The sequence below is a fragment of the Apostichopus japonicus genome, chromosome 22 (assembly GCF_037975245.1).
Source record: "Apostichopus japonicus isolate 1M-3 chromosome 22, ASM3797524v1, whole genome shotgun sequence".
Classification (NCBI taxonomy): Eukaryota; Metazoa; Echinodermata; class Holothuroidea; order Aspidochirotida; family Stichopodidae; genus Apostichopus; species Apostichopus japonicus.
Window position 1 is genome coordinate 15,832,652 of NC_092582.1, and position 26,596 is coordinate 15,859,247.

Genomic DNA, 26,596 nt, shown 5'->3' on the forward strand with positions numbered 1-26,596 from the left:
GATTTGAACCTGTTTCAACTCCCCTGGATCAAATTAAACTACAATTTACTATACTTGTTCAGCTCCAAATTGGTTAATAATCCGTTTGCTCAGTACTTTCACTTAACACAACAAACTCTTGTCATTTTTCTCTCGTTTTAATCTTTTTTTCAGCCCATAACAATATCTCAGAAGTGTTCGCGAGTACCAAGCTACTGTGTGCAGCCCTTTCCACCATTGGCCTCTCCTCTTCGACATCCAACTTGCTTCCATCTAACAGCCAAAACAGTCTGTCTGCATCCTCTTTAGAATCGACCTGCTCCTCCTCCTCCTCTTCCGGTCAACCCTACAAACCTAGCGAGTTGGCTTATCTTGCCAGTAGGCAGGCCATGAGTGTATGCCAGGCCCTCCAGAGGACCCTCAAAGGGAGCCAGGGGTGCGAGGATGAGGACGAGGTTTTCATGGACACCGAAAATATGGAGAGACATGTCCATTTCCAGGATCCTACGTCCAAGGACGTTCTATTGGTAACCAAATATTCCCACAATCAGAACGAAGTCGGGACGAGTATTGACTGATTGTGTCAGTCAGTCAGTTTTTGTGTATGGAGTACATAGTTTGTGAATAATCAGGAATAGATTAAGACATGTTTAGTTTAGTAATTGACTGATTGTGTCATTCAGTCAGTTGTTGTGTATGGAGTACATAGTTTGTGAATAATCAGGAATAGATTAAGACATGTTTAGTTTACTAATTGACTGATCGTGTCAGTCAGTCAGTCAGTTTTTGTGTATGGAATACAATGTTTGTGAATAATCAGGAATAGATTAAGACGTGTTCAGGTAATTTGACTGATCGTGTCAGTCAGTCAGTTTTTGTGTATGGAGTACATAGAGTCATATTTAGTTTAGTAATTGACTGATCGTGTCAGTCAGTTTTGTGTATGGAGTACATAGTTTGTGAATAATCAGGAATAGATGAAGACATGTATAATTTAGTAAATTTGTATCATGCTTCACTCAACTAGAGCAGCAGTATGTGTGGAGAGAGAGAAAATGTGAAGAATTTGAATGACAAGGTGTTGAGTGTACATAGTATGTAAAGAGTCAGTCCTGAGTGAAGACACGTTCTTGACTGAATGCATCAGTCAGCCAGATCTATATGTAGAGGTTGGTTAACTGTAAATACAACTTTTAAGTAGTGAGTACCTAGCATGTCGGTAGTCAGAGTGAGCTCTGGGCACAGTCTGGACAACTGGATGTGTCAGTCAGCCTCAATTGTTTATTATAGAAGAACACAGTCTTCACTGAACGTGTCAGTCAGTGGAATCTGTAATTCTGTATGTTAAGACTAAACACAAGAAAGTACATAAGTACATGTTAGCATCAATTGCATTATGTGGGAATTGAAGATATATAAATCATTTCTGGTCTTACAGTTTAAAGATATTTTCCAACTGATGCTCTCCTCAACTGCCTATGCGGGTCTTTACACCCCCAAACCCCTTCTTACCCTCCCCCGCCCCCCCCGCACGCCTCACCTCCCTTTCCATTATTCTGTTTTTATTATGATGTTAGGCAATAGTCAACTAATTGACAGTTGATAATCTACAGCAGGGAGCTCTCAGACAATTCATATTGATGAGTGTCTTCATGACAGATCCAAATGAACTATCTCTCTCTCTCTTCTGTCTCATCTGTTGCTATGGTAACCAAGAGAGAATAACAATACAGTTAGGTAACGACCTGACACCCCTTTGGGGCGCCTTAGTAATGGGTGTCATAGTCCAGTGCTATGGCAACCAGATTCTCCCCCCTCCCAATCTGTAGTTACATATTAAAGGTAGCCATGAGTGTTAACACTTGTACCTGTTACTATGATTTGCATACATATGATGATGGAATATGTAAGAACTTAAAATAGTCAATTATAAGGGAAGTTCAAATGTTTGTCTTGTAACAATTATTTAACAGGAAGTGTGGGCTAGGAGAAAATAGACAATATATTTGGAAAACTATTCAAACTTTTTGGAGTTTCTAAATTTTGTATGAAATATTTTACATAATTTTTTTTTCATAAAGAAAAGGAGAAGAAAACTCTAGCCTGTTTCGATCAAAGTGTCTCAGTATTTTTAATCTCTCTGTAGCGTTTAAATTACACAGAACAAGGCACATGGAAAATGAGGATCTTTTTTTAAATTTGAGAGTGTTATCTTTGTATTGAAACTCATTAACAGATTTAATATCTTTATAACATAAAATCACAAGAAAAATTGATATTATTCGCTCATGAGAAGTTTGACTTTTGTGGTCATGCATGACGTGATACTGCACGCTCTTGAGCAACTTGATATCGTATGCATGTAAACAACTTGATATCATGTACTAGTACACCGAACTTGATATTGTATGCATGTAAACAACTTGATATTGTGTAGTAAACACAACTTGATATTGTATGCATGTAAACAACTTGATATTGTGTACTAGTACACACAACTTGATATTGTGTACTAGTACACACAACTTGATATTGTGTACTAGTACACACAACTTGATATTGTGTACTAGTACACACAACTTGATATTGATATTTGCTCAATATTAACCTATTACTAAACACGCAGGTACAACTTGGTATTGTTCAGTGATGCATGACTTGAATGTAAGACTTAAGTATTCACATATACCATAAGTATCATAAATTCATGAACAACGTGGTATTTTAACACTGATAATTGATTAAATATTTAACAGTTTATTAGCATATTCATATTATTATACTCATGTGCATCCTGAAGAAAATGTCTAAAACATTAATAGATCACACAATTTTTGGTGGCAATTACTGTTCCACTGTAAGTTCTATGTAAATATGTGTAAATTTCTCTGCAAAAAAGCCTATGCAGTGTTTCTCATTGATTGCTATTTTCCTATCCCCCACCCCCCCCCCCCCAAAAAAAAGAGATAAATATCATGGTAATCTGTGAATATCAAAGGTGTTTCCACCATTTTCATTTGCAACTTCTCTGAATGAGGTGAATAAAAAAAAATTAAGAGATAAGTAGAACAAAGCATCTGTTCTTGCACTGCCATTAAATGTTCCTTTTTTCAGAATAATTGTCCCTCTCGCTTTTTCATTTGGCTATGTGTTTGTTTGCTGTTGTTGTTTACATAACTTGGAATTTTAATCTCCTGGTTTCTTGGGGGTTGGCTTCATCGACCCCATGTTTTGGTTTTCTTATTTACTAACTAATGCCCAAAATTTCAGGCTCTCATAGCAAAATAATCAGCATGGTCCTGATATGGTAAATTGATGTTGCTATGAATGGCCAACTTGTCAGCTATCCAGTGATGGGTAGCGTTTAGCTAGTGAGAACTTCTATCTAGACTAATGTGAGACCACATTAATTTTACGATTTAGTGTGTAAGTCAATGGGGCTTTTAATAGGCGTATGCTACCATACGCTTTGCTACTCGTCGACCGCCGAAGTTTTCTGGTATACACCGATGTACACCAGGGAATCAGAGAGAAATAGCAGGCAGGCCTTCCCAACCCCAAGAATAATCAATAAAACCTAAAACCAAGATCTCACACCGACTGTTTCCCTCCCATGGTTAATATATGCCATCAAATAAGAATAAGTGTTTCAGGAATAAGTGTGGTTAGAAACCACTTTGGTTACTAAGGGCCAGACCATCGAGACTATACAGCATCGTCATTAAACTGTAGCCGTAAATAGTTGTTTAAGATAACACGTAACGTTTGATTCATAGATGAATTAATATAAATGTGTATATATATATATATATATATATATATATATATATATATATATTTATTTATATATATTAATATATATATATAAAAGATGATCTTTGACAAGCTTTCTGTTTGAATAATCTCATTCATTGATCTTTACAATAACGTTGTATTATAACATCAACATAACCTGGATTTATTTTTTTTATGTCGTATTTTTTTCCCCTATGAAGTAATGCAACTAACCTTATTACTATTGCAGACTATATTATTATGCGATTATAGGTTTACTTTCATCAAGTTCAACGAAACCAATATTTAATGTGATTGATCCGCTCGTAACTCATGTAATTTATGGGTTCGTTACACCTTGGCCGTCCGTTTTGACAGTTTCACTCACGTTAGGGTTATCGATAGGTCAAAATCATCTAACCCTTGCCTAAGATTTTAGCTCCACCACATTCATTATAACGGGGGTCTTTCACCTTGACCAATATACGTGTATACAGAAATAGATAAGCCAAATTCCATTTGTGCGTCGTCATGGAGTTTCGGCTACAAGTGGGCGGGAAATACCAGCCGAAAGATATGTCTAAATATCTTAAAAGTTCAGTTCCAAGCGAGCTGCAAAAAGATTTCTTTTTTTAAATTCATTCTAAAGAATACCAGAAAATGACACTGAAACAATTTGTAGAGATTTTAATATATCAATCCGTTTGTAGGGAAGAATTTTTTTATTTATTTTTGATAATTATTATATTTAGCTGAATATTAATGAACCCTTTCCACGAAGCTCAGTATAACATAAGTGAAGTATACCACGTGACAAATAATGCGATGAAAACGAGACTTGTACTTAACGTATTACTGTCCCAGCATTTACCTTGATATGGATACGTCAAGAACTAGGTCGGGCGTCTGGAATTGAATGGTTTGAAGTCTAAGAATAGGCCTACGTTATTGTTTATTTCCGTATTTTTCCGGCTACCCTACTTGACTCGGAGTTGCGCTCCCCCACCCCCTCTCGTCGGGCCAATCCAGAATCGCTTCATATTGCGGAATTAGGCCGTTCCGTTAATTGTCAATATTACTCGTTTTGGTGATTAAGTCCTCGTCCGTGTCATTGAGAGCAAAGTTATCTGCGTCTGGGACGTCAAAACTGCATTATTGGGGTGTGATAGTGGTCCAACAGAAAGACGAATGGGGACGGGGAGGGGTACAGATTATCAGAAACCTCGACACAGCTTTGAAAGATGCAGGTGGGGGATAGGAGTCAGACCAATATGCAGTGGTTATGACGCACACGTGTAAGCATTGTGAAAATTACTGGGTGTTTGCCCGCCATCTACCACCCCCCCCCAACCTACCCCAAAACCACCCAACCTACCCCCAACGTCGGGGCTTAGATTATCCATTTAAATAACGATGAAAGAATGTGATAGAAAAGAAAATGACTTGCAGACATCAAATAAGGATATTTCCTTCAGTCTTTATATTCTTTATTGAAAAGTAACACTTTTAACCTCCATAGAATAATAGTCACTTTACAATCTTGTACAATCATAAACAAGTGATTACAAGTCAAACGTGGAAGACATGTTGCAGTGGACGGGTTATACTATACGGTCAAATTAACTGTCTCTGATATGAGAACAGAGGATGGACATAAAGTTACCTTCATGCCACTGATAATATTCTGTTCACAAAATTAAATATATTGAAATATGGTTTATAGCTTATTCTCTTCTTACAACGGTAGGTCGTGTAACTATTGTGCAATGTTAGTTTCTTCCCTTCGATTTTTTTTAATATTTGCAAAGAAAAATATCATTTTATAGTGGTCACCGTCTGCGATACGTTTAATTTAAAAAAGTGATATTTATGATAAGGTACAAAGGAGAATTAAACGTTTTAGATGAGAAAAGGTTTCGAACGGGTGTCCCATTTCGTGGGACATGTCGATCCTGCGCTAACAACAAGGACGAATTCTTTAGATATTATTTTCAGTTCATTCCTTCCAGGAGACAGATGCTCAAACCAGGATGAAGGAGGATGAAACAACGATCTCCCTGCATATAAACCCTTCTCAACAATACCTACTTGAAATTTGATTTTAAGCTCTTTATTTTCAAGACCTGCGATCGGTAGATCAATTCATTTGCCCCTTGTCAATAAGCTATTCCCCCCCCCCCCCCCCTTCCAAAGGTTGCTGAAGCTTTCGCAGTCAAGAAAATTCCTCAGACAATGGAATGGTATAAACGCTATTTCACAGGTATAAACCGTACAATGGTATCAATGGTACAGTAATTGATGTGCTGAGCCGACTACCTGGCCTTTTGTAAATGAAAACGCCTCAAACTGTCAGGCTAGGCTACAATATATCATAATATCACTGCAGCAAGTTACGTATAAGAATCTTGGGTTGATCACAAGCAAGTTCTATAAGTAAGTCTTTATACTCTTCTAAACTAGTTTGGTACAATTTCTTACCAGTTCCCAGTCTGAGAAATGAAAAGGGCTTCCGGAAAGGGAATATATATAATTGAAATAATCCATTTAACTGTCCACATCTTCAAAATGTATTTATAGAGTTATAACCGTGGCTGACAATGACATTTTTATGGTGTTAAAGACTTGAAGCTTTTGTAACAGACGACGAGAGAGTCTCTATATTAATTTTATTCTATAATATTGCTATTCTATTATATATGATATATCAATGAATCGAATCAATTGGCAAATTACAGTTACACACATAGCTGCAAAGGCTCATTACTTCTTTTTCTTTATATCTATCACACGTCTCTGGTCATATATATGTCATAACCCAAGTACCTTTTGTTTTATTTGGGGGGGGGGCGGGGTTGGAGGGTAGGCTGAGCTTTAATGTTGTAAATAAAATCGGTTATATCAGATTTTACCCCAAATATACCATACATTTTTAAAGACTTGACAGTCGTCAAGGCACGTTTTATTTTTAGACTAAGACAACCTTTCTCTCTCTTTATTGAACAGATTGGAATTTCAGTTTGTTTTCATTAAAAAAAAAATTAATCTAACAGAATAGAATAATTGATCGATCAAATTAGAATAACAAAGAACTTGATAAAACGTAATCACGCTATTAAATGTATCGTCTTGGGACGATATTCGTATACCGTAAGATACCAAGATATGTTTTGGCTGTTTCATGTTTTGAGATATCGGCAGATCGTTATGATTTCAATTGAATGGATAATTGAAATTATCAATCTAAACACAATAGCAATTACAATGTTATTTAAATGAAAACTGCATTGATTTGAAGCACAAGAAGTACAATAAATATCTCTTAGTTTAAAAGACACGACTTTAAGCTGATAAAGACACGCAATGGTCTTGAATTATTCCACAACTCGACCAGATGAAATATCTGCGATGTCAGGATTTGGACGGAAATAACTGACCTAGAACTTCCATTCAGATATTGTTATTCTGTCATAACTGAAATAATAATAATTATACGAATGTTCATTACCACCCACCGTAGTGTATGGCGTCATTCTACGTGCTAATATAATTTATTTTACAAAGAACCTGATTTCAGTCATCGCCATCTTTCACCATCTCATACCGCCTCCATTTTGCGCCAGCATCCCGGAGGCGAGTCTACCGTAGGATACCGCCGCTGCCGCCGGGTTCCACGTGCGCGATGCAGCCAACTGATTCATGGCACAAGGACGGGCAGCCACCGGTTGTTCGACGCTTATACCATTCAGCGAAGTGGTGGTTTTGCTTTTACTGGTTTTGTGACAGGACAAGGACGACACGTGCAGCGTCGCTGCGTTGGCTACCGTCCTGGCTGCTTTGGCTGCGGTCGCACTGCGTTCGTTTCGTCGAAATTTAGCGCGACGATTCTGGAACCACACCTATAGGTGGGAAAAGACAGACAAGTTGATGACATATTTTTTTTCTTTTAATTTCATTACATTAACAATTTACCACTTCCAATGGGAGCCTCCTTAGTCATTTATGTTCCATAGGAAACTACATTTGCAACGGCTTTGCTGCTGAGGGCCCTCTTGGCATGTATTAATTACAATGATAGCTTCGCCCCGTATCTTATATACAAAGTAACGAAATATAGGCTTAAGGAAGGAAACATGATTCAACTGTGATAACAAAAACAAACGAACAGCAAAATAAACGAAACTAAGAATGATTCCAACCCCCCCCCCCATTCACACACACACACCCCTCCCCTTCCTCCGCTCTCTCGTCTGTGAGGCAGCGTGGGTTATCACGTTTGTATACTGTTTATTTTTCTTTAGTTCTTTCACGGTCACATTCCCTATGTGAAAACTTCGTTGCTGCAGATAAGTATACGCCCTGTTCGATCCCTGGATGGGATCCTTCATGGGTAATGGCCAATAGAAACAAAGGGGAATAATTTGTTATACATTTACAAAGAATGTTTTGAGGTAGAGGTAGAGGAATATATACCTGCACTCTAGCCTCTGTAAGATCTACTTTGTTAGCGATCTCTTCTCTAAGGAAAGCGTCTGGGTAGTGTGTCTTCTCGAAAACTTTCTCTAAAGCTTTCAGTTGGGCGTTGGTGAAGTTTGTACGATTCCTACGTGGTTTCTTGTTTGACGACGTTGCCATAGAAACAGAACTGTTATGATTAAAGTCGTGATATAAAATTGAATTCTGCCTGTCTGTGATTTCTGTAGAGAGCAAAAAAACAAAGACAATAAATAAATAAATAAAACAAAAATTTACAACTTGAATTGACGTTCTTGTAGACAATACAAATAAGTTTTATTACAAGAAAACGTTCTTTTAAATTTGTATATATTTTTTAAATATATAATCGATTTAAATACAAGACATTTTAGGCAAAGTCAACCATGACTGACTGACACCACAGGCGTCCATTAAAATTGTATTAACAGTATAGTGACCAACAAAAGTGCCATGAAGGCAAGTTGTAACCAACTTGTCACATTTTAACAAACATTGCATTTTACTCAGGTGTCTAACGTTTGCGTTGAAATGGTGGAAAATCCGTATATGCTCATCGTTTCAGTAACAATAATGTTCAATTAATTCTCACGCAGTTATTTGGTTATAACCATCAGTTTTCATTTTTTTTTGTTATTTCCTATAATGTTTTTGCATTACTTGGCTCGTATCGCTTTTCGTTTTTACTTGAATATACTCGTTGATGTATCTTCTTTGTCAACGATTTGGTAATCACGAAGCTTTTCGCATTTCTTCTAATATACTATTTAAAACCATTTTCAATTTTATGAAGAAGCTATTAAATTCGCTATTCACATTAATGTTACACAATCACTTAACTCTTTAAATCTCTTCTCTTAAGCCTTCCGGAGTTTCTTGAATGAAATAGGCGTACGATCGAGAGTTTTTTTTTCTGGGGCAGCCCATAGGGGCATCTTCCTGATGGGGGTGTATGGGCCGAAGCCCCGGAAACTTCAGTATTTTGATATATTTTCATCTTCTGCCAAAATGACTGCGTGCTATAACTTTTAACAAGGAAGTTACTGTTAAATTTGAATTCTTTAGAATGCATGTGTGTCGGTACATGTATGTTTGAAAACGTGTTAACAATTTCCTAACTTGAGGTTCTATGGTTCTATTTATCGTTTTGCTTACAAGTATAAATCCAATTGCTCAGTTAATTTGACGTTTTCGTTAACAATTTTCAATGTAAAGATTTGGAATTAGTCATCAATTTAAAATAGATTGAAGTATTTTGATTGCTGTTTGCATATAAATTGACAACGTTTCGTATGCAAATGCAATTACTGAGCTATTCGCGGCTTAGGCAGACTCATGCACTTTCTGTATACATACATCGTGTCAGACACCATGACCTCTTGAAACGTCAAAGGATTTAATAACCAGTCGAAGTTGAGATTGAATGTTTCAGTCTATGCATCTAAGAGATTGATATATTCTACTGCATTAACAGATGTAACGAAGGCTATCAGCCTATCACTTTGATTTTGTTTGTTAGTTATACACACTATATGTTGCCTTTCCACTTTTTAAGAACTCGGTTTACAACCACGACAGGGTCTGTGCACGAAAACCAAAACAACTTGATCCACTCTTATCCCATATAGTCACCCTTACATCGAAACTGTAACCACGTGATCATGACGGTGTTGCGTTAAGTCTGGTATCACGTGTCCCTTTCGAAAGGGAATTTGCATACGACACATACTCTCGGTTCATAAACATATGTTCGTTTAAGGAAAGTCACCCAAGAAAGGAGGAGTTTGGACACCAATCAACCGACTTGACTGATCCACTCTTAACCTCAGTCCCGCGCGCTTCTCTGCCTTTTGGCTAAGATCATCTAATATTCCCTTTCCAAGGTACTCGTAATACACATTTGACTGTCACATCTTCATGATCACACGGCCACCACGTTTATATCACATGTAGCTTTAACTATGTCACTCGATAAATGAACGTTATCCGCGCGTGGTTTTACGTGGCTTTTATTGAACAAGACTTCAGACGCCCCTAGAAACACTTTGAATACCAAGGGACCACTTATGGACTGTTAAATTGCTAAATGGGTGCCGTGTGAGCGTCCAACTGGGACTACGAAATCATTGTGAAACGTAGACCAGGCCATTGTAACTCTTCACGTTGGCATCAAACATTCTTTCATTTTGTAGTTGCATGGATCATAGACACACACGCACTCGCACACACGCACACATATATAGGCGATGAGATTCTATGATATGCGGTCTGGTTTCGTTCATGTTTTATAGCTTTATTAAACTTGAGAATTTTTATGATACTTAAATTAAATGCGACACAGAAAGATCGCCGACGTCCCGACACGTATTCACTTTGTTGTCAACTTAATGTGTTTTGTGTGTGTTTTTCTTCTTTCAAATCAACAAACGACACAAAAGCCGTACACGTCATGTAACGGTATAAAAGTGTAAAACATCAAAACTAACAAGCACTTGCAATCCTTTGTCCCCCCCCCTCCCCTTTAATCAATAGTCTTCAATCCCCTTTCCGCTCGGTTCCCTCCCCCGTTCCCTCCTTGTGTTTCGCTCGAAGTAAATAGGCCTATCATGTTATTTCATCAAACGTGATATATTCAAAACTTTGAACAAATATTCCATTATACCGTGAGAATTAACCGCATATAGCCTACTTAGGCAGTGGCGGAGCGTCCATATAGTCAGAGGGGACGGATGCCCCCTGACGGACTCAAATAAACTGCTGGCGCCCTTTTCAGCTTTTTACCTTTTTACTTATTTTTATTATTATTATTATTATTATTATTATTTGTATTTATCATTATTGACTTTTTTATATCGCTCTCAAATACCTATTGACATTTGTCACATTTTGTTGGTGTAATTTTCTGACAAAATGGCGATGACACCTATTTATTCTTCGTTTATCTGCAAATTAGCAAGGCCCGGAAAGGGTCATTTCCGGCGATCTAGGGAGTATCTTTACTCAAAAAATTTCTGTACGCTCCGCGCCAACCTATGGTGGCGCTCCCGCTTAGATAGTGTCGAAAGCGCCCCTACAGACCATTGTCGCCCCCCCCCCCTGACCAAGACCCCTAGCTCCGCCACTGTACTAAGGGGTTCTCAATTAATTTCATACAAGATTTACAGAGAAACATTGGTGGTACAGGAGCGAAGAACTGTACGTAAAGCTAGATTGAGCAATGGGTAGTGTAAGCGATAAGGGGTGCATGCTTACTAAGCGTAAGGTCCTAATGGCCCGTACACCCCGTTAGCTCAAGCTTATGTGTCGATTTTTATTTTCGCTGGTCTAATTGAAATCATTTAGGATCCGGATTTGAATGAGGACCGCGTTTGTGAGAAGCCCTGTTTTATATATTCGTATTGTATAGATCTACGTATTATCTAGGTGATTTACATTGTGCCTTGCCTTGTGAAACACATTACATAATTATGCATCGTACATGTGTAGTGGAAATAATTTCACGAGAATGTAAAATGTGTTTGTTGGCACAGTTTAATAAAAGGAAAACAGAAAATATTTTCGTTTCGGTTCACTCATGCAGAATTGCCATTTTTGAGTCTCATTACATAATACTAATACTCATACCAAATTTGTTCATTGAATGAGATAAATGGCAAAGGCGTAGGTTTATCATTAATTGAATCCTAAATATGATTCATATTTCTATATATTTTATTTGAACTTGATTGTTTACCATATCTAAATAAGTTGGGCAGTTTGTAGTATATAGTTGTTTGTATGTTTCAGGTTTTGTTTTCGACATTTAGCCTACATCGTGCCCTAACTTGTTTTCAGTGTGCACAGAATGATCTCAATAGCACATATACTAATTAACGTAAAATATTAAATATTTTCAATTTCAAATTTATTTCTCATTTGTTTGTACAATATAAATACAATATAACATTAACAGTAGGAAGGTTATCGTATATAAAGAACACTAGAAAACAGCAAGCTAGTGACCAAGAAATAATATAGCAACCGTACTATGATAAATAAACCAGTAACGGAAAACAACTGTCTGGGGAAAATGTAATCAAATTTTGAAAGTGAAAATAGATTTGCATATGTTTAAATGCAAGAAATACCCGAAATAAGAAAGGGTAAGTAATTAGTTTCGGCAACTTTCGTTCCGGCTTGATCTGCTTCCTTGTATGCAGTGCGTGCGTTTCATGATCTTTAGCCATCCTTCGAAACTATTCCCTCCTCCCCATTCCCCTTCCCCTTATTTTTTTGTTTCTGTCTTTTTCTTTTGTGTTTTCTAACCCCCCCCCCCCCCCCGCTAATAATACATGCCGGCAACAACAATGCACATGCAGTATAGGCCCCAACAAGTCAGTTCTCCTAAAATGTAAGTTTGTGTGTAGTCCATACTCAAACTTATCAAGGGTTTAATTAGTCAGATTAACTTAAGATCCTTGTGTTATGCAGAATATGCAGAATAACAGTTTAGAAAACAAGTTTATTGTAAAATTTAAAAAAACTATACGTAAATTAAGTTGAAACTTATGAAATAATCAACTCATGCTAAAGGATTTTCTGGGGATAGACAAATATGATAATTGAAAAACCTTATGCACATAGTACTCTAGTGAAGCAATAATATTTTTCACTCAAGAATATTTTTCACTAAGTCCTAAATAATGACAAGTGTGCATATACAATTATGAAAATTGATCGAAATATGACAGACATGTCAACGTCAAGCTGAATTTACTTTACTCTTAAAAAAAAATAGATTTGTCGTTCATTTATGAATATGAATGAAAGTGTACTTAAATCAGTACATTGCGTTTCAGATTTTTATATCCTTGTAATTACCGCACTGAATGTCATGTGCAAGTATAAGATTTTGAGTTTGTTTCCAAAATAAAATACTTTTAATTTAATAATTGTGGCTGACATGTAATAACGCAATGGAGTTATTACATGTAACATTGTAATTTAGTATTATTTGTTTCCCAATATTCTTTGGACTGTAGGGACAGAAATTGTCACAAAATAATCAGTTTTTCATCCAATTTACTTTTATTTGAAATGCCATACCCTGACTATTTTTTATGGCTTGTGCTTAATATTCTTCATGGTATTTCACGCTGCATGTATATATATGCACTTTCGTTATAACCTCGCCTTTTTTTGTGTGATTAACGATTTCTTCGCGATCACGTATATAGAAGATTTTTGCATGTATACCAAAATTGTCATAATATATTACACACTAAATACATAATTAGTATATATAATATATATTTTATTACACAAAACTCTGGTACAGTGGAATTCAGTGTTTATATGGACAAAGTTGCCACCGCACCCTATTCGCAGTGACGCAGACCACAATTTTCATACTGGGGTGGGGTTAGATTTAGAACGTTTTACACGGGGTGGGGAGGGGGAGGAAAAGTTATTGGTTAAAAATATTTTTCATTTATTTGATAAAGTTCCCTTACCTCGACGACGATGACTTAGATGATTTTGTCGACAGCGTGACTTCGCGTCTTTCACGGCACACGAGGATCTCTCCTGGGTAGGAGTCTGGGGAAAATCTGCGAAAGGACCCGCCGTATCGACCTCTTCCAAGTCATCTAGGCGAGAGATAGGGAATCCACGAACGAGGGAAGGCGAGAACGCCTCGGCCATTGTCGGCGATGTGTCAGGGTGGAAGGAGGGTTGTGTGAGTAACGGATGGGTGTAATCCGTGTGAGCAGGACACACCGATCTCATACTGTTCTCCATCGTAAATATAAACATCGAAAAACGAAAAATTCCCCCAAAACCGACCACAAATTCTATCGATTTCGATCAACCTGAAAATTATTTCTATAGGTAGTCTTTCAAGCTTTGATTTTTTATTTTGTTGGTTTTAAAACAATAAAATAGAAAACTTTCTTATTAGTCGAATTTATTTTGATACAAGTTATTAATGTATTTCGCGGCTTTATACTGTTTAGTCTGATAATTGGTGGAAATGGGTCGATATAGTCCGGTATAGGCTTATATATCAATTGACCATAGTAATTATAAAAAACAGAAAACGCAGTATTTATGCCTTGCGTTTCTTTTTCCGCATCGAAAGTTACTAATACATCTTATTTATCTATATAATTGACACTCAATTCCATGTTAACACGAAATAATAGTTGCAATGTTGATTCAAGCTCACCATCGTTGTCCAAGTTTACGTAACAAAAGTAATACGAAAATTACGAAAAATCGCTCAATTTCCTTGGAACAATTGTTAAATAACAACACCAGACACACTTCACCACGAACTCAGGAAAAACGAAATATAAAAAAAAACTTGGCGATTGTTAATCTGTCCGTAGAAATGGCAGCGATATAACGTTTATTGGTGATAAAATAACGACTGTATACTGTGTTAACTTTGAAATTGAAGAATATTTACCAACATATATTGTACTTGAGTATCAAGTTTTGATGTCCACTGGGCTTTTCATATTTCCAACCGAAAACAAAAGTTGTTATTATGATAAATGAACAATAAAAAGTAAAACCACTGTCATATATATTATGACGGTCATCGAAACTAAATCCCACGCGAAACTTTCAGAAATTTAGAAGCTCAAAAAACTCCCACGAATTATAAGGAAAGGGCACACAAATTTGAAGCAAGTTTTGTTTACTGTTTTCGAATTTCAAGAACAACCATTAAAACTACTTTCACAAACAGTATGAATTTCTAATAACGGATAATATTAACATTGTTAGTATGTATTAAAGATTGTCTTGTTTTACAAACATACGGTACTGACCAACTTCGTTACAATCAAATCAATCAAGTATGTCGTTGTTTTACTTAACAACAAACCAAATTGGGATTATACTAAATATGAGAGGGTGTGAAGACGAAACCGCTGCATTTGAGAATGTTTAGAGACAAGATCCAAGTTGTTAATTCATATTTAAAGTCGGTTATGTGGACCCTAAATATACGAACTTACATGCTTTATTGGTGTATTCTCGAGAACTTAAATATATAAAAAAAACCTGTCCTTCGGTAAAATAATAGATTTCAAAGTTGCTATACTTTTGATAAAAGTTGACTTTCTTCAAACTTTCTGAATTTGTAAAATCGCTTCCCGTTGCTTCCTAGTCAGGTGAAATGGTTTTGAGTTTCGAGAACATATTTACTCACACAATTGTTCCTCGCAGAACACTTTCGATGGTTCTTACGTAGAAGTTGTCCGGGAAAGTAAAACCATGCATGGCGTTCGGGTTGCATTCTAATAACAGTCACTTCGAATAAGAATCCCACATGGGTATATAAGTTCACTTGGAATTATGCGTCACTCTTTGTGTTGGACGCGAAATCGGACCGTGACGTAAAGAAAAGTTTGAAAATGAAAACAAAAATGATCCTTAATGATGATAAATTAAAATAACAGAACCGGAAAAATCTACCCAAACAGGAATCCATCTTCAAGTATTAATAACTAAAAATTGTTGTCTTACCACTTCAAAATTTGGCACGAAACTGATTTAACTTTGTGGATTAAGTTGGCTTAAAATATTTCTGATGACATAAATCAAGAAGAAATCCTATCCAAATTTCACCTTGACATCGACGATCGATTGTTTTGTTTACATATTTGTATTTGTAGACATGTTCGTTGTTATAGGGATCGAGTGTACAAAAAAAACCAAGACGGGTCACGAGGTTTATATGATTCACGGGTTGGTTGTTGACTTGCCTGTATCACTGCGTACTTCAACACGATTGGACCTTTTCCCCGGTAGAAGAACTTCCTGAGGTTTCTGTATATAGACGGCTCTGGGCTCGGTGACGAGACCAGCGTTAAGGGTATACTATAAGTGGCTTCCAGAAATACCAGGGCTTAAATTAGGTTACTATAACCAGGCGATAGAAGACCCTAGAATCTAGGACTATATCTGAACTTCTTTTTGTATGTCAACTTGACAAGTTTGCTTGACAAGTTGTCAATAGTGTTTGCATGGACATTCTTTCAACGCCGGAACCGGTACGTAAGGAATCATGTTGAGAAGGTTACAGGTACAAAGTAGGACCGTGTTTGCATGCAATGTTTCTATAAATAGTTTGATTTTAAATATAGTTTATGTCTCTATCGAAGCGAATTAAGCATTCACAGAAACAAAGACACCGAAAGGAAAGGAATTAACAAAAACGCCCCAAAAAAGTTTTCAAAGCGATGATTTTCATGCGGGGCGTGGTTGCCCAACAGGCGGCACAGATTTCAATGCCACTAAACACTGGTTGTCATGCCAACACCCTATCCAACTGTGGATACTCTGCCTGTGCCTTGCCCTTGTCTTGTACCCCCCCCCCCCCTTACCCTTATCATACAGCAAGGTACCTTACTGACTACATATATAGTTTATTTGATAACATATATGCGTAAATATGTTCATTTTAATGGCCTATTTAATTAATCGTTGATCTTGTAAAAAATGACAACCGATAGCAGAACTCTCGTCGAACTGGTGACGGAGAAGAAGGAATACGGAGAGAAAGGTGGAAGTCGGGGGGAGGGGAAAGAGCGGGTAAGAATGTTTACTGTATGGGGATTTTATAATCGAACGGCTCCGTAAAATCAACTGAGGAAGTTATTTTTATATTAATAATACAAATAGTTTTGACTTGAAAGTGACGGTACAAGAAATATATATATATATATATATATATATATATATTGCGAGCCATATATATATACTGACGAAATATTCTAATTTATGTTATTTTCTTATCGTTTTCTTTATAGACATAATACATTAATTTATTTAATCTGAACAAAGAGCAACCATAGTAAAAGAATATTTGACTATAAGAAATCCAAGCTTGAAGTATCGCTCTTAGATATGTATAGGCTTTTGCCGATTCTCAATATCTCTACTATTGTAAGGTTTAACGATTGCGTAATCTATGACCATCTTTGACGGGTCATGCAAATTAGTTTACAATGTTTTTTCAACCATGAAGGTCATGTTCGCCTCGATTCCTGTGTTTGGTGGTTTTATAGCTTGATAACAATTCATCTTGGCAAATTAATGCCATCTTGTCTTCTTTAATGTGTATAAGGTTATCCGTTATTCAGCCTTAATGTCATGTCGTAAGTTCCCGTTTCAAAGGTTATGAGGTGAAATTTATTATGAACCTCACATTATGTGTTGTGGGTCCATAGTGTCAGAAATCAAACTACCTATAGGCTACACACAGCAAGCACAATATAATCATTCACCCTAGTTTACTGCGTATATGAAAATGTATAAAAGGCGTTAACTTTAGAGAAGTATTTATAGTCCAGCTATCAAAATTCGATTCGATTTGATTCGTAGGTATATTAAGGGGATGTAATCGGTAGAAAGAGGGACAACGGGAAAGGGAGGGAATGGGGCGGTAAAGGAAAGGGCAAAAGGGGGAGGGGGGGGGGTTGCTAAGGGATTGTCAATTTTAAAGCAACCAAGTTTTTCATCTGAAACAGATGGGAAATAGTGCAACTATTTTCTGGACAGTACAACACAGCAAATGCAAAAATTAAATCGCCACTTCTCACAAAATATTTCTACCACACCACAAACCCACTGACGAGATGAAATAGGCGAAAGACATTTCGACTTGTACGGTGACATTTTAAGAAACTTAGATGAAACATTCATCATTAATAGTACCTGAAATATGAGTTGCTCAGTGCTTACATGATGGTATTTTAAAACACTGTATAAATTAATGTTTAATATTGGGTTTGGTAACGTTTGGACTTAATTCTTCCCCACCTCCTCGCATGGACAAAGCCAGAGGTACGTGTCCGGAGCCGGGGTGGATGGATGACTGGGACGAATGGGTCAGAGGTCATGTGCCTCCCCTAGCTAGTGTGTACTCCTTTGAGCAAACGAGAAGCACCCACTTTTGGTAACAAAAGTAGTCTACTATGAGGCCCCCCTCTATTTATCGTTAAAAATTGTCCTTGGTTTGAAGCATTGAACAAAAGTGCTCTGTTGTTGAAAATTAAGAACAATGTATTAATAAAATAGCCATTTTGTTGAAAACAAAAATCTTTCAAGTTATAGGCCCTACTGGCATTTCCCTGAGGATCATTTTTGCAGGTAATTTTATGGTTTACCAACCCTTCCCACCCCCACCCCTCACCCCACCACCACATTCATATCACGTCCCATTCTTCCCCTTCCCCTAGTTTGTGCTCCGCTTCACACAGATTGAATCATCTTCGTCGGCCCTGGCTTTGGACGAGAGCAGGTGTCTCTCGTCGGAGGAACGCCCATCTTCATTCTTACATCCGTGGGAAAAGTTTCTGTACAGCGTCCTCTCACAAATTTAAACACCTTGTCAGAACTACTTTGAATTTTTGTTTATGTTTTGGACAGTGGATGGGGAATTGTATATTTCTGTGACACCTCGAATAGATCGTGAAGTCGACTTGTCAACACTGTGTAACTGCACGTTTGCAAATTGCTGTAAGCGCAACTTCAACATCAATCGTTAATGTGGCAAATGACGGTATACGGCTAGGCCAATAGTACTAGTAGTAGTATACTACAACTACTAGTGTAATACGACAGAAAACTAAAAGATTTCATCGCAAAAATGGAACTTCCACAACGGAGACGGAACGTGTCTTGGTTTCTTTGTATATGTATCATGTGGTACGTATGCATATATGTTTATCAAAAGAAGGAAGGGTTTTATTTTCTTTTAATAATAAAGCAATTAAAATAGTTAGGTCTAACCTTGACTATATTTAAAAATAAGTTATTCCCTTCAAAAAGTTTAATGCCTAACGAGTAACGTAGGCCCTTGACAAATACTTACCAAAAGTTTTCATCGGGAAATGGGTTCTTGAACGAAACGCGTAACATATGCCATCTGTCACTACAGTATGTCAGATTTACAGTTAGGTTAGCATAAATTATGAATGGGCCTTTGCCAGCACGCCATGTACAGTATTTCTCACGTCTTTAGCCTAGTTACTCTAACTTTAACATTAGTTTAACTTTAACTTAGGCTAATCTAGGCCTAGCCTAGGCTGTTTTGGTTTAGTTTCTATGGTTATGCATTATATTTTACCTGCCAACCCACTCTCCCAGTCACAGTGTTGAATTGTGTTAGTCTAAGTTGGGCTAGGTTCTACAAAATGCAGCCACAACTGCACAAGTGTTTAACAGGAACCAATCCAGTACGGCTAGGGCATTACAAGGGCATGACCCATTTCTACCTACTTCTCCAAAAACCTGTTACACAGTATTGTTACTAGTCCTGATTTTAAAGTTATTTCCTCTGGATGCAACGTCTCAAAAATTGTTTGCATCCTTTCAGGAAAACCTGCATCCCTGAAGTCCTCCATGACAACATGCACTTTCAAATACCTCTACAGGAACACTTACTTATTTATAAAAAGCCCTCACAACATATTGGCTTGTGCCCAAGGGAAGTCTTTACTGGTAGATCTATAATATGCATGAAAATAGTCAGATGATGATATCAGTAACTGATACACAACAAATATAAAGGTTTACAGTTTTGTTCAAGGCCAAGGCCCTCTCACACGACTCTACAACTTAAAGGCATGGAAGACTCGCCCCAAACCGTGTGCAGCACTCTGCAAAAGTTAACTTTCCATTGCTTGCAAGTGACGTTTTCTTCTTGTCGCTACAAAATGCAGACAGTAATGAAACGTGATACCTTGTTATCTTTTATATAGACCTGATATGTCCACGCTGCTATGTACACTGTGTTGTGGGTATTGACCGTAGCTGTATGTATTGACTGTACACTAGTGTCTAATTACCGACGGTACTGTAGCAAGCTCAGTGTGTATTTTCTGGGATCGATGGTGGTACCTAACACTTCTGTTACACCTCATTTGAAACTAGGTCAGATTACCGGCATGAGACATTTCTTTGTGCGCAAGTCTTCACACCCTTTAATCCCTGGTCATTGGTAACTTGTCACACCCACACACCAATGTGCACAATTCAATCAATCCCTCCTGGGGCACCACAGACCACCACTACCACATGTCCCGGGGTACTTCCCATAGGGTGTAGCCACAAACCAGTGCACACAACTATATTTACAAGTTACCTGGCAAGTTCCCATTTATACACCTGGGTGAAGATAAAGTGTCTTGCCCAAGGACACAACACAATGATCTGGCCAGGACTGGAACCTGTAATCCTTGCATCACAAGTCCACTGCCTTAACCACTTGACCACAACGCCCCCAACAATAAAATGACAGTCAATTTCCGAAGTACCTGTACTAGGAAAATTTGCGTTAAACTGGTTACCATATGCTGGCTTAAACATCATGTAATGCATACTACTGTAGGGATGCGTCTGTGAAAATGTTAAACGCTATGCATATGCTGGGAAAGTCATTTTACTTTAGTAACTCTCAATGCAGAGAGAACAAACATCCTTTTCAAGTATCAGAGATGTTACTTTCCACAAACTGAATAAATTGTCTCAACTCATAACATTTTGTGATCTAAACAATGATTCAAATATTACATGATATTCTTAGAAACAATTCAATTACAACTTTGTACTATGTCAACAAGGCCTGACGTTATGAAATTTTGAGTGCACACATGATAGCCTATAGCACAAACTTCATGATCTCTACACATAGGGGAAAGTAACGTTACAAGTTGTTGTTGTTCAACAAAATACTTCGGTGTTCATTGAACACTACAACAATATAAAGAATTTTTACAGACAATGGGTAAGGGACTATTAGCCAATTAGATCACAGGAAATTTGGATAAGCATCATTGACTATTTTAAGCATGAAAATCTCTGTAATGGAAATGTCGTTAACTCTGTACTTTGCAGTTGATTGTTATAATTAATTATCATAATTGCAATAAATTTCTTTTCAAACATATTCAGTTATCTGTAGGATTGAAAGAAATGTTGGTTCTTTTGAGAAGTTGTTGTGTTTTTTTTTTTAAAGAAAAACATATTCATTCAAATCTGTGTTTTGTTATGTTTTGCATAGGCCTAGTTGTGAGTCAGTGTGTCTACTTGGGGTTTGTTTAAAAAAAAAAATAAGAATGCAATATGAAAGCCATATGAAGATTTTGCCTGCCTGGCTAGTTCATTGAGTCCTGGAAGCAGAATCTAGCATTTGTAACAATGCAGGTTATATTTTTTGTTTTATGTTTATCCATTTCAAGACTGTCTGGTGGAAAGGTATAATACCCAATACATTTCCTTAATTAGGCTTAAAGGCTAGGCCTAAATCAGAATAACAAATATAGTAGTAATGTGTTAAGTGTCCATCTTGACATATGTCACAAAGTTGCCCAATTTTCTTCAGATCTGCGCAATCAAGGTCATACCAGAAGTGCACGACAACATTAGCTCTCATCTCCATAGTAACCATTGTCATGTGTGTCAATAGCGACACACAGTGCTGCAATTTTCAGCTTTGTTTTGAATTTAAACGTTTGATTGGATCCTAAGTTTTAACGCTGTTGGTACCGAGTATCAGAAAACTACACATTCAGTATATTTGTTGTGTACTTCACCTGTTTATCCTATACAAAGAGGTCATCACATGAGAAGAAATTCTCCATTGAATGCAATATTAACAACTCTTTCACTTGTTCTATTGAGTATAACTTACTGTACTTGTGTATAGCCTTCCTCCCAAACTCAACTGATTTGTAGCTTTTGAAAAAAAACCACAAAGTTTCAGGGGTCTTTTCCCCCTTGACCCCTACCGGGGCTCCATGGTGAGCCCCTGGATTCTCTGCACCGACATGCCTAAAATGTCCAAGTGTTGCTATCATTTTTTACTGTGCCCACTTTCCCCGCCCCCACCTCCAAAATGTCTAGTGATGCCTGTGTAGCACCCCTAATATTTCCCAATAGTAGTGTCTATAGTTTTGTCCCCCTTTTTAATATACCCTTCCCCTTCACTTTTATTTTTTCCATTTTCCTTTTAACTAATTGTGGTATTTTCTGGTAACACTCACACCTGCTAGAAGGACCATTAAGCCCCTGTGTGGTCTGGTTCCACATTAAGGTTACTCCAAGGTTACACTAAGCTAGTGACCACTTATCTGTCATTCCCTACATTAAAAGACCAGGCCTTGCCTTATTTCTCCCTTAAGTGTAGTAAGTATGTTCACACTCTTTGGAATCTCTGGTGGAGTAAGTTAAAGATGTGGGAAGACAGTTTGTCTACTTCCTGGAGTATTGGTAGCCAGTCTAAGTAAAATCTTGTCTGGTAGGGTGGGATAACAACCTTCCCTTTGTTCAAAGAATGGCTTAAAACAGCTAAGTTTGCAAGCGACTCTACCATTCACCAAGACACTCCAAGCTGCCATGCACCTGGCTGTACCAAACTGTTCCAGTTTCATTAGAAATTAATTCCATTAATTTCTACACAGGTAAGAGTTCATCTTTTGACTTTGCCCCAGACCCCTCAGTAGCTTGTTCATTTTCATTGTGCATACATAGTGTATTTTACTTGCAAATGTATTCATGTTAGTTCTGTGCTGGCAATGTGCACACAGAATATTTAGCAGCCCTCATTAAGTGTAATTGTGTTGTATTTACTATTTACTACATTTATCCTGTGATGGCTACATGCACACAGACTGTAATTATTATGTTGTTCCTGTGATGGCTACATGCACACAGACTTAAGTTATTAATTAAACGTTTTGTACCTGTAATGGCTATAGAGAGCCTACAGGTAAGATCATTATTATTGTTATCCGTTGCTTTATAGTATGTTTATAAGGTTGATTATGGCACTTATAATGCCCTCAACCTTTGCCATCTTGTGTATTGTTATGATCTAACCTGCATTGAGTTAATGTAAGAGTATTGAAAGTACTTAGGTTATTTGGTCTAGCGAGAATCCACATTTGGTATATTTATTTAGTTATTATGTACTCTTGCGATACGTCTAGCATTACCCGTTACTGTGATGTACTCATATTCGTATCTAGTTGTACTCAGTTTCCGCTATTTGAGCTATGTTTAGATCCCATGGTGCAATGTTACACTTTTACTAGTTGCCATGGTGATAGGAATAGCTGAACTTCTGTTAACCGTTATATTGAATCAATCGTTGTATCAATATGTTAGTAGGCATATTGACTATTTTGTGAACCGAGACACTATTGTAGTTTTGTTGTTGTTTACTAGAATATTAGAGTATTGGCATGTATTTAGCCCTGTGAGTCACCCTTCACTGGTACAGACTCCATCTGACCAGATATTTACAGCAGATAAGCTAGGTGACATAGTCTCCGTTTTATAGCCTGCTCTTAGTCCCAGGGGACGCTTAGGTACCTGCAGCCTAACAAGAGGTGTCAGTTGCCATGGCAACCTGTGGTCTAAGCTAGTAAGAGGTGCATGGGTTGAAGTACATAGTTAGTATACTACTGTTGTTGCTATTATTACTAGCTGAGGGATTTCCCCGGTAGTACATTATTTATACTTGCAGACTTCACGTAAGTCATAGAGGTTGTAATGATTTTAGAGTTAATCACTTGCCTCTATTTGGATATTGTTCATGGTGGAATTAGAGCAACCAGCTTCTAGTTATATATTGTTAACCTACGACATTCCTAGTTTATACTGCTATGCCGAATAGGGATAGACAGTTTCACTTATTTATGGAGCACTGTGTTATTGCTGTATGAGTAACATAGGCAAGTTGTTGTATGTTTAGCATCCAGTTGTGTATAAGTGTCTACGTCTCGAAGGTTCACTTTATTTTTAATACTTTATAGTTTACTTGTTGTCATGCCGACCAGGCATGATGAGTGCATCATATATTTCACTCTTTATTAGGTGATCAGGTTGACATTTGCTTATACTATTTCTTTATTGTTGTGTCACCCTTACTGATTATCTTTGTTGTATATTATCGCATATTTTCATACTTATTTTAATTACTTAGTAATTGTTTGATTACTGTGGGAGATTGTTAATCCCCTTGCCCTTTGTTTGGTTTATTTTTATTGTGTTGGCAATGCATGGTGACCATTCACCAAGACACTCCAAGCTGCCATGCACCTGGCTGTACCAAACTGTTCCAGTTTCATTAGAAATTAATTCCATTAATTTCTACACAGCTTTTATACATGTAGAACTTTGATGTAGTTTCACCTATCCGAGAGACCGTAATTATAGATGTCCTTATAGACGGCTATCTTAGACGCCGGAACCCCCACTCCTGGTCTGGGTAACCAAGGACGCATGATGCACCCCCACTAATAGACGTTATTCGTGGACTGAGGGACCAACCATTATGCAGTAATACATACTAGATGAGATGAGCGACTCCCGAGTTATTAGTTTAGTAGGCCATTAGAATGTTAGGCCATGATGAATGTCATGTTTTAATCGTGTTTTAACTTACTTGTATTTCATACATTTTCATTTTGCATATCGTAATCTCTCTTTTATCGTATGGTGAATACATATTTACCCTGCAGATTACGATAGATTATTGCGTTTGTCCTCATTTTTGGTTCCTTGCTGAAAGCAAAGGAACCTATGTATTCAGGTTGGTGTGTGTGTGTGTGTGTGTGTGTGTGTGACGCTTAAGCTTGTATGCACGATAACTCAACAAGGGATTGACTGATCATGATCAAACTTGGTGGGTGGGTGGCCCATAGTGAGTAGATGAACCCTATTGTTTTTGGTGCCCACAAAGGTCACCAAAGGTCAGTTATGGTCCAAAAACCCAAAATACTAAAACTGCAATAACTCCCAGTGCCAATGTGCGACAAGGTTGATATTTAGGGACAAGTTGCAAATGGTATAGGGGAATATTTTCAAATTTAACGGTCATGTGATCCGAGGTCACCAAAGGTCAATTAATGATAAAAAACTAGTATTTTTGCGATAACTTGAGAATGAATTGTCCGTTAGGGTTGGGAGTTGCTTCAATTTAATCCAATTGTCGACCCGCATCTGGGTGACCCTTGACCTCAATTTGACCTCTGGTGACCTTTTCATGTTTTGGGGATTTTTACAGTTTCGATGCTATTTTCAGATGTCAAAGGTACCTTCTGATCATAAATGTCAATGGGTTGACCCCCGTGTGACCTTCGTGTGCGGAGTTATACAAGGTCAAAGTTAATTTTCAGACATTTAATGCAATAACTCTCAGTTCCAAGGTGTGACACGGTTGATATTTTGGGACAAGTTGCAAATGGTATAGGGGAATATTCTCAAACTTAACGGTCATGTGATCCGAGGTCACCAAAGGTCAATTAATGATAAAAAACTAGTATTTTTGCGATAACTTGAGAACGAATTGTCCGTTAGGGTTGGGAGTTGCTTCAATTTAATCCAATTGTCGACCCGCATCTGGGTGACCCTTGACCTCAATTTGACCTCTGGTGACCTTTTCATGTTTTGGGGATTTTTACAGTTTCGATGCTATTTTCAGATGTCAAAGGTACCTTCTGATCATAAATGTCAATGGGTTGACCCCCGTGTGACCTTCGTGTGCGGAGTTATACGAGGTCAAAGTTAATTTTCAGACATTTAATGCAATAACTCTCAGTTCCAAGGTGTGACACGGTTGATATTTTGGGACAAGTTGCAAATGGTATAGGGGAATATTTTCAAACTTAACGGTCATGTGATCCGAGGTCACCAAAAATGTCAAAGGTACCTTCTGATCATAAATGTCAATAGGTTGACCCCCGTGTGACCTTCGTGTGCGAAGTTATACGAGGTCAAAGTTAAAAAATATTAATGAGGTCACGGGTCAAACGTGAAAAACTCCCAAGTTGCAATAACTTGGCTACTATTTATTGGAATTTCGTCAAACTTGGTATGATGATATTGGTCGATAGTCTCCACACACTGATGTGTGTTGCAATTGATATCATGCATGTTTATAAGGGGGGGGGGGGGGGGCCTAGCATTATTTCGTTATGAAAAGTTTGTATGCACAATAACTCAACAAGGGAATGACCAATCATTACCATACTTGGTGAGTGGGTGGCCAATAGTAAGTAGATTAACCCTGTTGATTTGGTGCTCATATCATGAATATTAATGAGGTCATGGGGTCAAACGTGAAATACTCCAAATTGCAATTACTTGGCTACTATTACTAATGGGAATTTCGTCAAACTTGGTATGATGATAATGGTAGATAGTCTTCACACACTGATGTGTGTTGCAATTGATATCAGGGCTTAGCATTACTTTGGCAACAAAATTTTGTGAGCATAAATTACTGTTGTTGTATTAGGGCTTTGTTAGAAATTTCCCTATGAATGGAACTAATGAACAGCAGCAAGGAACC

The 26,596-nt window shown here is 37.4% G+C and overlaps 3 protein-coding genes across 4 annotated transcripts in view; 2 read left to right on the forward strand and 1 right to left on the reverse strand.

Annotated features, from left to right (window-relative positions):
• The window catches only part of LOC139963818 (kinesin-like protein KIF14), a 30,245-nt gene extending 27,315 nt beyond the window's left edge, over positions 1-2,930 (forward strand). The window contains exon 24 of the mRNA XM_071965000.1: positions 154-2,930. Coding sequence (XP_071821101.1) covers positions 154-557 — 404 coding nt within the window. The 3' untranslated portion in view covers positions 558-2,930. The remainder of the gene's footprint in view (positions 1-153) is intronic.
• Positions 2,931-6,594: 3,664 nt separating this feature from the next.
• Positions 6,595-16,093, reverse strand: LOC139963819 (ALX homeobox protein 1-like). The gene is made up of 3 exons (XM_071965001.1): positions 13,737-16,093; positions 8,224-8,447; positions 6,595-7,649 (listed from the first exon to the last, which is right to left on the reverse strand). Exons 1-3 carry the CDS (start codon positions 14,035-14,037, stop codon positions 7,341-7,343), a joined length of 834 nt encoding a protein of 277 aa, XP_071821102.1. The 5' UTR covers positions 14,038-16,093; the 3' UTR covers positions 6,595-7,340.
• A 2,563-nt stretch (positions 16,094-18,656) lies between these two features.
• The window catches only part of LOC139964308 (SUN domain-containing ossification factor-like), a 53,574-nt gene continuing 45,634 nt past the window's right edge, over positions 18,657-26,596 (forward strand). The window contains exon 1 of one of the 2 annotated variants that reach the window (XM_071965807.1): positions 18,657-18,945. In XM_071965807.1, the coding sequence (XP_071821908.1) occupies positions 18,887-18,945 (59 nt within the window). In that variant the 5' untranslated portion in view covers positions 18,657-18,886. The remainder of the gene's footprint in view (positions 18,946-26,596) is intronic. The other variant, XM_071965806.1, reaches the window with a different exon arrangement.